This window comes from Mercurialis annua, linkage group LG2 (assembly GCF_937616625.2).
Source record: "Mercurialis annua linkage group LG2, ddMerAnnu1.2, whole genome shotgun sequence".
Taxonomy (NCBI): domain Eukaryota; kingdom Viridiplantae; phylum Streptophyta; class Magnoliopsida; order Malpighiales; family Euphorbiaceae; genus Mercurialis; species Mercurialis annua.
This window is the reverse complement of record NC_065571.1, coordinates 17325632-17338691: the sequence shown is the minus strand read 5'-3', so window position 1 is coordinate 17338691 and position 13060 is coordinate 17325632. Positions and strand designations below refer to the sequence as shown.

The following is a 13060-nucleotide window of genomic DNA, read 5'->3' as shown; positions in this document are numbered from 1 at the left end:
TAGCAACTACCCCAAAATTCTTCATTTTTGTGTCAAATAATCCTTAATTTATATTATTTTTTTTCTAAAAATAAATTTAATATAATTATATCGCAATAATTAAGAAAGTATCTAATTATTTTTTTGCGTCCCTCACCTCGAATTTGTATTTTACGCGCTTAATAAAAACACCCTTAATTTCCTCATAATGGCCTTACCGGGTTCGTCTTTTAAAAAATGGAGTATATTTTCTTTAGAGTGAAGGTTTAAAAACCCCCCTGAACTTGGCATGAAATATCAAATAAGTCCAACCTCACAAAAGTGGATCAAATCACCCCAGAACTATGCAAAAACGTATCAAATACCCCCTTCCCCACTCTCACCCCCGAGAGTGAACACACTCTCCGGTTTTCAATGGTAAAAAGTTTAGAATAATTCCTTATTTTTATATTATATTCAAATTGACATCAAATTATCTTTAAACTTCAAAAATACCTCTTATATTTTTAAAACTTCACAAATCAAATTAATTTTAAATAAAAGATGAGGAATCTATTTTAACCTTTTTTATTAATTAACTCAAACCCAATTCATATTGAAAAAAAAACCCTAATTTCTAATTTACATTTCATTCTTCTCTCATTTCACTCTGCCACCACCTCCCTCACCAACGGCAGCCACCGTTACTCCCTCACCAGCAGCAGCAGCCACCGCTACTCCCTCACCAGCAGCAGCCATCGCCCACTCCCTCACCAACAGCAGCAGTTGCCACCATCTCATCCCTCACCGGCAACGAACAGCGTCGAAGAACTGGCGTCGAAGAACTAGTCAGCCTCCAGCAGCTGTCGGTCTTCTCTAGCAGCAACAACAAATCGGTCTTCCTCCTCCAGCTGCAGCAGTTGGTCCTTCCAAAAGCAGCGGTGGCAGGTTGTCTTCCGGCAGCGGTACCTTCTCTTCGTCTTCTCCGCCACAACTGAACGTGAAGACAAAAAGAGATAAAAGAAATTGCTGATTAGGGTTCATTGTTTTGATTTTTGCAAACAAAGATAAAAGAAATTGATGTGAATTGTTGATTATTGGTGAAATGCTGAGTTTTTTTGCTGTGAATTGTTGAATATTTTGCTATGAATTGTTGATTTTTGCTTAGGTTTAATTCTGTTCTTCATTTGTGGGTCACTTCTTGGTTTGTTTGAAGAATTTCGGTCGGCAGTGGTGGTGTAGCGGGATTTTCGGTCGGCAGCGGTGGTAGCCGGAGGTTGTAGGTGGAAGAAGAAGATTAGGATTAATTAATTAGGGTTAGTTATGAATTAGGAATAATTATGTTAATTATGAGAGTAATTAGACTTAATTAGGGAAAAAGGTAGAAAAAGCCCTTAAATTTTGTATTAAATAAATTTTAAATTAAATAGGATTAATTAGTGTTTTAATTAAAGTTAATTAGGGTTAATTTTTAAAATTAGATTATTCCACTCTTTTTTTTTGTCAAAAGGGTGAAACCGATCCGGTTTTGCATAGTTCTGGTGTGATTTGATCCGGTTTTGCGAGGTTGGGCTTATTTGATACTTCGTGCCAAATTCAGGGGGTAAATTGATCATTTACTCATTTTCTTTGTAGGTACAAGAATAGGGCAGAAATTACACATTTTCCCATATTCTTTTTATGTTAACCATCTTCACTCTCGCCTTCCCCACGACACGAATTCAAATCCTTCCCTCTATAACCCTAATTAACAAACCCATTTCTTTAAGAAATTCCATAGCTATAGTTGCAATGCCACCTTCCAATTCCAAACCCAAAATCGTAGCCGAGTACGCAAAATCCAACCGCTCATCGTGCAAGACATGCTCTCAGGCCATACCTGCCAAAGCCTTGAGGTTGGGTTTCATTGCTAAAGACGCGTCGCGAGGGTTTGATACCACCAAATGGCACCATTTGGATTGCGTCTCTCGTGAAATTGAATCCACTGAGGCCATTGGAGGGTTCGCCTCGCTCCAGGTGATCTCTCAACCGTTTTAGGATTTTAATTCCTATCTAACTTCAGTTTTTGACTCTTTTTTTCCGCAATCTAAAACATTTCTATTTTATGTGTGGTGTTTGTGTCAGCTTTGTGATCAAGATGCTTTGAAGAAATTGGTGAGTATATTGTTTTTTAAGAGTTCTCTGTGTATTTACTTATCAATTATATGTTCTCCGATATAATTTATACTTGTGGTATCTGATGTTTTTGCTTTTGAAGGAAGGAACCAAAAGAACAATTAGATTAAATTTAAAGGTCCAGTTATATCCTTTGTCTTCTTCTACCAGCAATTTTATCTGAGTAGCAACATACTAACTTTGCAGATATCAAATAATGGAAGTAAAGATGTTGAAGAAAGCCCAAAACCTGTTATTAAGGTATTGAAATTGATGCAAAGGAACATACTTTTACATACAAAAATCTGTAGTTTGGTACTTATGACTTACTTTTCAACCTAAATCATATTCATGGCCAATTTCAGAGGACTAGAGAAGATGTGGAAGAATTTGAGCAGGAGGCGAGGAATTCGAAGGAACTTATGGTATGACAATGCTTATTATTTTAATGCGTTCTGATCCCTGATATCACCTTCTATTGAAAATATATGTATCTTTGTCATATACTCTTCATAATTCAGACAACTAAAGAAAATTTGGATGAAACCGAGCAGGAGGAAAGAAGTTGCAAGAAAACTGAGGTATGTGAGTTCTTTTCATTTTTCAAGTTTCCTCTTTGTACTGTATTCTTCTTTTTCCATTTCCTATTGTCAAAATTCTCTGCACTGATCAATTTGATTGTTTACTTGTACATCTTTATTGGCTGGTAAATTTATATCTCTCGCTACTTTTTATTAAATTCTTATGGTAGTTGTTGCTGCTGTATTAATTGTTGTCCAATTTAGAGAAAGCAAAGTAGATCAGATGATGGATTATTTTCAACTATACTTTTAGCTAAAAATGCATAACGGCTAAGGGAGGAAAGAAGATGAGCAGGAGCTCGATTTTCTGTTTGCTTCCATAGAAGTTCACTGGATTGATTGGGAGGCTTTCCACAAATATTCCTTTTTTACTTTGTTGTTCTTATTTCATTTCCAAATGTTTGATATGTCACGCTTAGTCAATAAGGATTAAGTAGTAATATGCATATAAATTTTACCAAAGACTTCATCTTTCTCTTTGCCTTTTTCTTTTTGCCTTTTAGGAGGGAGGTGGATTACGATTGATATTGAATAAATCTAGAGACTGGGGAGGATTATTTTTATTACTGTTGCCTACTTTTTTGATGACTGATGATGAGCATTTTTTGAATAAAATAAACCAACTTTGCTGATGTCAAATGAAGGTAAATACGTAGTAGCAGAAGTTCAAAAGGTGTTCTTAAAATATTGGTGTAAATGATGGATAGTTGATAAATATGAAATGAAATATATTTTACATGAGCCTCGCAAATGTATATTGTTGTTCATCTGCTCTTCAAAGCTTTAGATCTTCTTTATTACCAAATTTTGAGAACTAAAAGATATAGGAAAATAATTATGCAAGAGGATTCTAAGAAAACTGAGGTTTAAGTATATATTTTTTGTTTTGAAGTCATCTCTCTTTGTTTTGTTTTTTCATTTTTTTGTCTTTTAGATTGTCGAAAAGTTGTGACTGATGGTTTGATTGTTTACCAAGTCTTTGGTTGGGTGGTGCCGCTAATTCTGTGACTTCTCAATACGTTCTTCAAGCAGACATTTATTTTAGATTTAATTTGCATTTGCTCTTAGGTATCAATAGCGATCAAGGAAGTACGTCCTGAGATAGCCTTTTCACTAGCTGACATAAGGAATACATATAAGGTGGGCTAGATTCATATTTTTGTATTTTCTTTTATTGATGTGCTCACATCCATCTATCTTCATTGGCCACATAGGTTTTTCAGCTGTATTTTCTCTTCTGGGAAATGTTTTCTTTCCTTCCCTCGTCATATTTGTTCATTTGTTTCAGGATGTGCTATTACTACCAAATTGGAAGGCGTTCCATACAGTTATATTTCTTGAAACGGTAAGATGTTGACTTGTTTCTATTCAGTTTCACTGGGCTGCATCACAAAGGCTCTTTTAGCTGGACTTCAAAAGATTTTGGACTTTTTAAACCTATTTTTCTAACAAAGCATGTATTTTATTATTTCTTACTAATAGAATTTTATCCAGCTCAAAGACATAAGGCCATTACAACCCCCAATTGAGCTCTTGCTATTCTCCCAAAATTCTTCTAAGTGATGCCTTGCACTTTATAGCTTGTCTTGTCCAAATGAAATTTTAATATTTAAAAAAATTGTTGGTTTATTTATTTTTTTCATTTCAGCTGATGGATCTATACCTGATTTTCACTTTCATGTTTCCAAAGTATTGATTATCCTGAATTACTTTTAATGGATATATAATATTATTATTCATATAAAGCTGTTGTTGATTCTTGTAATGTATCGCAAAAGTTATTTACATTTTTGTGCGTGTGAATTCTATTTAGTTTACCTGATCTGCAGCAATATTCACAGTAATATTCAGACAATTTCTGGTGCATGCCACAAGTCTGACTTAGTGTCTTAATATGATATTATATTGAACACCTTGCAGGATGATGGTCTGAATGGCTCAAATAAAATTGCTGCATTTGATTTTGATGGATGTCTTGCAAACACATCCGTAAAGAGGCATGGATACTGTTGCTATCTTTTCTAGCAACTACAATTTCAATTTTACATTTTTTTATTATAAGCTTTGTATGAAATAGAATCTAGTAGCTCAAATTTTTCATTACAGACTGAGTCTGCTTCAGTCTCGCAGTTTTTCATTTTAAACATATACCATAGGTATGAAGAACAGCGGACAGCCTAATGTGTTGTATTACAGAAACTCCACTGTTTGCATTAAGATTAGATCCCTGCTTAGTGGTATTATAGTGAACTAAATAGCATGAAGTGGTTTGGTTGCATGTTTCTAAAAATAGAAGTTTCTGAGAATGAAGAGAGGATAATATGTACTTTTTTTCTATTATTGGTCTTGAACTAGAAAAGTATAAGGTTATCACTAGAATGTTTTGAAATTTCATCTGAAGTTTTAATGACTAGATTTACAGTGTGTCACTTCAGATTGAACATCATAAAACACTATATAGAGTTTAATGGTCATATCGTTCGAGTATGTCACAAAACATGTGCACTTGAGAATTTCACAGTCAATGCTATTATACTGGTTTATTTCTATTGATTTTTGTCTTCAACAAACTGTGAAAAAAGGCATGAACTCTTTGCATGATTTTGTGGATGAATAGCCAGATTGCATAAAATCATGTACTTGGATATTATCCATCTCATTCCTGTTAGATTTGAAGGCTAGTTATGTTTGTCGACTTTCTTATTGTTCTAGATTTGAAAGTCGACAGCTATTATCATGTAAACTTGATTATCAGATAGATCATTTGCATTGCATCCACTAAGCTGTGTAGTTGGATTATTTTTCTCATGTATAACATCAAACTTTCTAATTTCTATTAATCTAGATTTTGAAAGCTGACAGCTTTTGTGTCATGCATAGCATCTATGGAACATAAATACAAATATGAGAGCTGACTATGTTATATGTTGCTCCAGCTCCACCAAAAAAAGGGGCAATGTTTCTCTTCTGTTATCGCCAGCTATAAATAAAAACTAATGAATTTTCAATAATTGTAAACTATTTTGTGGCTTTCTGATAATTTTTAAAATTTGATGTTCTGAGAAATTGTATTGTCAGTGAAGTCATATACTTCTACATGTTTTACTATGATGGTAGTGGTTAAAAAGTGCCTATAAATTACTCAGTATTAGATGGCAGATCAATCCAACAACTGGTTATTTATTTTTACTTTCTGTTAACATTTGCCATTCATATGTTCCATTTTTTTTTTCTTGGAGCACCATCTTTCTTCTTATTTCATGGACTTAAACCCAACTGCGTCTTTGCAACTAAACTTTATCTGTTCCATATCTAATGTTATTCTATGACCAGAGTAAATGAATAATAGCATATGTGCTATTGTTATATCCATGTTTTGTCAATGTAATGAACTTTCAGAGTCCTGAGATTGTCTTTGCACTCTATGTGATGTAATGCCACCAATTGCTATCTGTTTTACTTACCTAGTCTTTGGTCAAAGTTGTAAGTTCGGTCTTCTTAAATCTCACTTTCTTTGATTAGTTATCTGAAATTGTTACTTGTGGAACTTCGTTGTGTTACAAGCATAAAGCTGGATAATACTTTGTAATAACTGATCATGCTGTTTTGATTGCAGGGTAGGCGCAGATGCCTGGAAACTTATGTATCCCTCCATACCAGCAAAGCTACAGAGCTTATACAAGGATGGGTACAAGCTGGTTAGTTTCCTTGTCTTCCAAAAGATTTTGATCACTTTTTTTTTGGAGATGTTCTAAATTTTGAAACTTGTTGCTACTTAGCATGTTTGGTTTTTTTATTATTAAAATGTTAATTTGTGTTCTTGTTATGATGAGGTTATCTTTACAAACGAGTCCAACATTGATCGATGGAAGAACAAAAGACAGGTGGCAGTGGATTCAAAAGTTGGACGCCTCAACAACTTCATCAGATGTGTGAATGTTCCTATTCAGGTTATTTAAGCTGCTTCAACTAAATATTATCCCTTTCCATAGATTCTTTCTCTTGAGTATGAGTAATCATTTTAATGTTGTGTTTCATAGTAAATCACCACTTCTTGAACTTACAGGTGATATAAAGAAAATAGTCTTGCCTTTTGGAGTCACAGTATTTGAACTTTTGAAAGAATTTCTTTATCCCTTTCTATTAAAGGGTTTTAATGTATCTGTCACTCATAAGAAGCGAGTACCATGCCTACATTGTAAAGAGTTTGATGCTCTCAATCTTCTATCATGTCAAGTATTTTCTAATATTTGGAGTTTACTTAAATCCAATTACAAATTTTGTATTCGACTTTTAAATTTTTATGTTGATCCTGATTCTTAGCATATACGAATCAAATATGTCCTTTTATTCATTCACTTTGAATGTTGTATGAAAGAAATACTTGAACAGTCTGATCGTTTGACCTATCTTTCGCCAAAGGCATTTTTATAAACTTTTAATTGGAATCTCACCTAATTGATTCAACTTCTAGGTTGATCGGTTATTTAACTTGGATATTAGAGTCTCTATAATTGAAAGGTCTGAAATTTGATCATTGATTACTCTCATTTGGTTATTTTTAATCTTTGAGTACAAAATAAAGTCAGCCAGGTGTTGGCGCTTCAAACTCAATGGTTATTTACGTGTGGGGTCTATTATAGATAATAAACTTATAGAGTATTGCCTACTGATTTAAACGTTTAGATTGATTGGTTATTTACTTTTGGTATTAAAGCCTCTGTAATGAAATGGATTGCACTTTGTTCTTTGACAATTTGGGTAATTAGATATTTGAGCATAAGATAAGACGACTTTGTGCTTAGTCACGCGTAAAGTTCATTGGGCATTGCGTGTTGGGGTATATTGGAGATAATAAAACCATAGTTAGAATCTGATCTAATAGTTTAAATTCTTAGATTGATTAGGTATTTGACAATCTTAAGTAGATAAATATCAAATCACTATTTTTAAAATTAGCAGCACCCTGCTTATAAATATCTTTATTTGATGATCCTAGGAACAATATTCTTTCATTGATTTGCAAAGTTTCATTTTAGTTTTAGGTATGAGAACATGTTTGGGTATGCACTTCTCACAGTCCTCTAGTTATCTTCTAACTCTGGCTATATTTTTCTCAGTCCTCTACTTCTCTTCTAACTGGTACCTGATATATTTTGCTACTATGAAGCTTTGTCGTATGCTTACAAAATCCTGGCTCAAAATCATTTTTATTTAATGATATTTGGAAGAGTTCGTCTTTGATTGGTTAGTGCTGTTTATTGTTGGAAGACTGTCTTCTGTAATTTCTTATTGGTGCCTTGTTCATCATAGCTGCATCTCTGCATCAGCATGTCATCTCTTGTGCAAATGTGGGATATTCTGCTTTCAGATTACTTTTCATCCATTCACCTAAATTGAATTGTACTCTCAAATATTTTATTAAGATTATAAAGTATTTTCTTCTCATGTATATATGCAGGTTTTTATAGCCTGTGGGTATTCCATTGGTAAAGTCGAAGACCCCTTCCGCAAGCCCAAGCCTGGGATGTGGCAGATTATGGAGAAACATTTTAACTCTGACATTACAATTGATATGGATCAGTAATTTCCCTGTGCATTATTTTTCTCAAATGTCTTTTTGAGGCTTATATGACAGTACGTAGCATGCAAATTTAAATGCCGAAACTAAAAATGTACACATGATATCTTTTATTGTTATAAATGTTGAATTTTCCAAAAACAAAAACAAAACAATAAATCATAAAATTCGATAAGTTTCCGTGCAACATTGATACTTTCTAAATAATAGGGAATGATGGTCTCATAGTAGCTTTAATTTTCTGAATTTTGTAGATCCTTTTATGTTGGTGATGCGGCGGGGAGGGAAAAAGATCATAGTGATGCTGACATAAAGTTTGCACAGGTATTGGTTATATTTTGAGAACATAGTGATGCTGACGTAAAGTGAGATGTATTGGTTATATTTTGAGATTCTGGTGCAAAATTGGTGGTTTATAATTGTCTCTGAAATTTGGCTAAATACAATTTTGTTATTTTTTGACATTAGTACTGACTATAATTTTTCATTTGCTAGTCTCTTAAAAACTATACCTCAACCCGCCTAGTACCATGATATTTTTTGCAGGCCATTGGATTGAAGTTCTTCCTCCCTGAGGAGTATTTTGAGACTTAAAAATTATGGGGCAGTGGGCTCTGGGGAACTGAGTTGCTACCACAGAAATTGAATCATCCTTCTCTTCTTAGTCTTAAATTGTATAGTGAATTGTGCATCCGATATGCTTTGGATTATTGCATAACTGAGTTCACCACTCTCTCTTCATACTGAATGCTAAGTCCTGGTTAATTCATTAGTACAAGACATCTGTAAAGTGAATGATCATTTACAAGGTTTTGAATTTAAAAAATCAATGCAAGTGGGATAATCTGGTTTGATGCTTAGATCAAGCTAATGTTGAAGTCCAGAGGGTTGGAATTCTTAACAGCAATAGCTTTGCACTTTCTTTTCTGTTGTGGCTACGTATCTGTGTTATGGACGGGGCTGCAGACGCAAATGTGGTGATGGAGCGTATAATTGGGTCACGGGCAGTCCGAAAGTTGGAAGTATTATGAGGGATGCTTTAGGAAATTGGTTGGGCAGTTTTTCGATGACGATTAGAGAAGACTCGTTTCTCGGTACTTGAACACTTCTGCTGCTATTTTTACTCTGGTAGCTGGAAATTGTGTAGAGGTTAATTTCGCTGCTTGATTAATGATGATTTTATTGTTGGTGATGCGCCCTGACTTGTAGACAAAAATATCAAGCTTTTACATCATTTCCTAACAAAAAAAGCGCAATGCTAAAGTGAATATTAAAATATCAAATATCAGTTTGCTCCCTCAAGAAGCACATTATAGGATATTACTGCTATAGTTTATCATGCATTTATCAAGTTTTATTATTTACATCAATTGTAATTGATTAAACAAATAATGTTGGTGCTAATTGTTTAATGTGTACAAATTCGGAGGAAAGTACTTTCAAAATTATATACTCCATTTCACGATGAAGATCTGAACTGAACTATTGGGTACATGGAAAGGAACTACAAAATCTGTTAGTCCAGCTTGTTGGTAATGTAACAAAACTTAGTTGTTCCATAACAGATAAACAGAGGCATGGTTCAGTTTTTGGTTCCAATTTCACCATCCAAAATAGCATGCCTTGTTAAAACAATCTCCTTCACAAGGTTCCTATAAGTGAAGGGTTTAACTGCTGCTCTCAGGAACAACTCCGGAGGAATTCTACTCTTCTTCACCCTCTTCCTCCATTTCCCAATTCCCGCAATCTTCCATTCCTCTGGATCAACTTTCGCCCTTACGCCTCTCAGTGCACTCTCATCTCCATCTCCTTCCACTTTCCCCTTTTCCTCCGCTTCCGCTCTGCTCAACTGCCTCTTATATAATTCCGTAGTCCTCTCCACGCTCCATCTTGCTAAATTCTCCATTTTCTCCGCGCTACTCATTTCCTTCTTTAACTTCTCATCCCAAAACTTCTCATCCTCCTCCTCTTCTTCTTCGGACTCCATTTCATCTTCTTCTCCGCCTTCTTCCATATCCGCCACAACATCATCATCATCTCCTCCCTGGCTATCCTCCTCTATCCATTCCTCAAACTCCTCCTCGTTCTTCTTACACTCGTCATCGTCATCCGGTGCATCGCAACCCAATTCCGCTTCCTCCAATTTAGCCTTCCACTCCTTAGTATAGGGATGCAACAACAGCACCGGATGATTGTTAAACAAAAACTCCAAACATTTTGATTTCTTTTCATCACTTAACTTTTCATATGCATTCACTACATCATCCACAAAAGCTTTCTTGCTCACTTTCACAATCTTACATAACCCTTCATAATAAGTACACGTTTCAACGCTCCCATCGTCCTCATTCCTCAACTCGCACATAAAATCCCTCTCTGTTTCCGGATCCAACAACGGAGTCAAACCCCTGAAAAAATCCATCTGAGGCTCGAATCTACACTGATAAACCGGCCTCTTAACATAGATAATATCGGGGCGAAACCAAGCAGCACACTGAGTAATCAATTTCCTAGTTGTATTCCCTAACCTACCCATCAAATTCCACTTATCAATCCTCTCTTGACCAGCCTGAACAACAACTTCACTCACCAATGTCCATTGCTCCCATGGCTGTTCGCTCAACCGCCATTTCGGGTGCCTAACAAACACCCAATAATGCTTAAACCCGACGATTTTATCTAATTTTTTCAACCTCTCACCAAAATCAACTTCCATTTCAAACTGCTCAATTTTCTCCCATTCTTCCTGATCTTTCACCTCACTATACATAGTAACCCTCTCATCAGTAAACCGCCCCACAATCGGGTCTCCCAAGACCACTCCGCGCCACGAGTAGGGCCCAAACTCGCCGTACTTGTACCAATCATAAGGGTGCTTGAGATTGGGATCATCTTTGTCCATAAATCTCACCATCCTGTCATAACCAAGACCAATCATGTTAAGCTCATCTTCTGTCAAGTTATCAGCGTAGTTCTTGTTCGGGTTTTTCAAGCGATAAAAGAAGGATTCGGCTAGTTTTTTAGATTTCTGGCGGACATTGCGCTTCAGTCTCTGGTGAAGTTCGGCAAGTCCTTCGATTCTACCACCTCCTCCTCCGCCTTCGGGTGATTGTTTCTTGCTCCGCCCGGCCAATGCGCGGATTTGGAGGGAATTGTGGCGAAAAAAAGAGGGGGAAATGGGTTTGTTAGGAGGTGGGGTTGTAGGGGGAAGGAAAAATGGAGGGTTTAGGGTTTTAGAGAAGGATAGATGTTGAGCTAGCAGCATTTTTTTTGGGAAATCTTGCAAAGCCAAACAAAAATAAATACAAATACATTTACAGATTGCCAAATTACATTATTGTCTTTCTTTCTTTTATTGCCCCCCAAAGTTGATGCCGGAGACCAATTTCTACTCGAACATAGGATCACTTTACTCCTCAAATCGGCACAATATCAAAATTAGTGAAAAGGGATTACTTTTACACTAAATTTAGCAAAATCGAATCAACCCCACTCTCTCTTATCTCAGTTGTTAGCTCAAACTTTCTAATCTTTTTAATTATTAGTTTAGTTCCATTTCTGGCATTTGAAATCTCACGTGGCTCGCCGGATTGCCTCGTCAGCGCCAGCATGGCCTTTTTTTTATACGTCGTCGTTTTGGATTATTCTTACCCAATAACACGAACTACCATTTTATCTCAAACATTAGCACAACTTTTCAAATATTTCAGATTTTAACCTAAAACCCGTTTCCGACTATTGGAATCTAATATCACATTTAAGAATAACTAGTTTCGTTTGAAACACCACTGACTTTGGTGTTTATGAATCATAATGAATGTGAAACTGTGAAAGAATAAGAGACTTAATGAAGTCTGTTATCGTAATTTTGATCCCCCCTTCCCACATATAAGATAGTTATAGATAGATAGATAGATAAATATTGTCATAAAATAACATATGTAGGGTTGTGAATTTATGTTATAAAAATGTACTAGGCATTCTGAACAAGCATATGCTCCAGAGGTACACTTATGTTATAAAAATTAATTATTAAATACTAAATTAATTAAATAATTTTACTTATTTTGATTTTTTGTTTTTGAATTTAAGGTTTTAATGTAGATCAAACTTCTGATTTTGACATTTTTTTCTAAAATTTTTTAGATATTTTTATTGAAAGATTTTATACTTCTAATGTTACGATATTGATGTTAAGGTTGTGCATTTATGACTGTGGTGTTAGAGTTTGTGAATTTATGGTTGCGATTTTAGGGTTGTAAATCTATGACTGTGATGTAGGGTTAGTGATTCCAATAGCCGGAAATAAGTTTTAGACGAAAATTTAAAAATATTTGAAAGGTTGTGCTAATATTTGAGACAAAATGGTAGTTCGTGTTATTTGGTAGGAATAATCCAAAACGACGTCGCATGAAGAAGGCCATGTTGGCGCTGACGAGGCAATCCGGCGAGCCACGTGGGATTTCAGATGCTGAAAATGGGACCTGGGCTAATAATTAAAAAGATTAGAAAGTTTGGGCTAACAAGTGAGACAATTTGTATAATGGCTTAAATTGCAAAAAAATACTAAAAGTGGTGCTATTTAATCGGAATACCCCTTTCAGTTTTGATGGCGTTTTTATTTTCCAAGGTGGTTTTTGATGTTAAAAAAATTTAAAATGGTACGAATATTTGTTTAACATTTTAAATTAATACCTAATAATTTAAAAAAACGTAATTTAATCCTTTTAATTTTAAAATTTTATATATCAAATTAACTCTCTATATTTTCTATTTCTAATAAAAA

The 13060-nt window shown here is 34.9% G+C and overlaps 2 protein-coding genes across 6 annotated transcripts; one reads left to right on the top strand and one right to left on the bottom strand.

Moving 5' to 3' along the window:
* Nucleotides 1–1584: 1584 nt before the first annotated feature.
* Nucleotides 1585–9134, top strand: LOC126667581 (polynucleotide 3'-phosphatase ZDP). 5 transcript variants are annotated; one of them, XM_050360572.2, is made up of 13 exons: nt 1589–1974; nt 2083–2112; nt 2320–2373; nt 2478–2537; nt 2634–2693; nt 3762–3833; nt 3982–4038; nt 4614–4690; nt 6310–6391; nt 6527–6643; nt 8155–8276; nt 8529–8598; nt 8821–9134. In XM_050360572.2, exons 1-13 carry the CDS (start codon nt 1639–1641, stop codon nt 8866–8868), a joined length of 1185 nt encoding a protein of 394 aa, XP_050216529.1. In that variant the 5' UTR covers nt 1589–1638; the 3' UTR covers nt 8869–9134. The 5 variants fall into 5 exon arrangements, 4 of the variants coding, with proteins under 4 accessions (XP_050216533.1, XP_050216534.1, XP_050216529.1 ...); XR_007638236.2 differs by lacking the exon at nt 8821–9134 and having other exon boundaries at nt 1588–1974; nt 8155–8330; nt 8529–8604; XM_050360574.2 differs by lacking the exon at nt 3762–3833.
* A 574-nt stretch (nt 9135–9708) lies between these two features.
* Nucleotides 9709–11601, bottom strand: LOC126667580 (uncharacterized). Its single transcript, XM_050360571.2, has one exon. It carries the CDS (start codon nt 11537–11539, stop codon nt 9857–9859), a length of 1683 nt encoding a protein of 560 aa, XP_050216528.1. The 5' UTR covers nt 11540–11601; the 3' UTR covers nt 9709–9856.
* Nucleotides 11602–13060: the final 1459 nt, after the last annotated feature.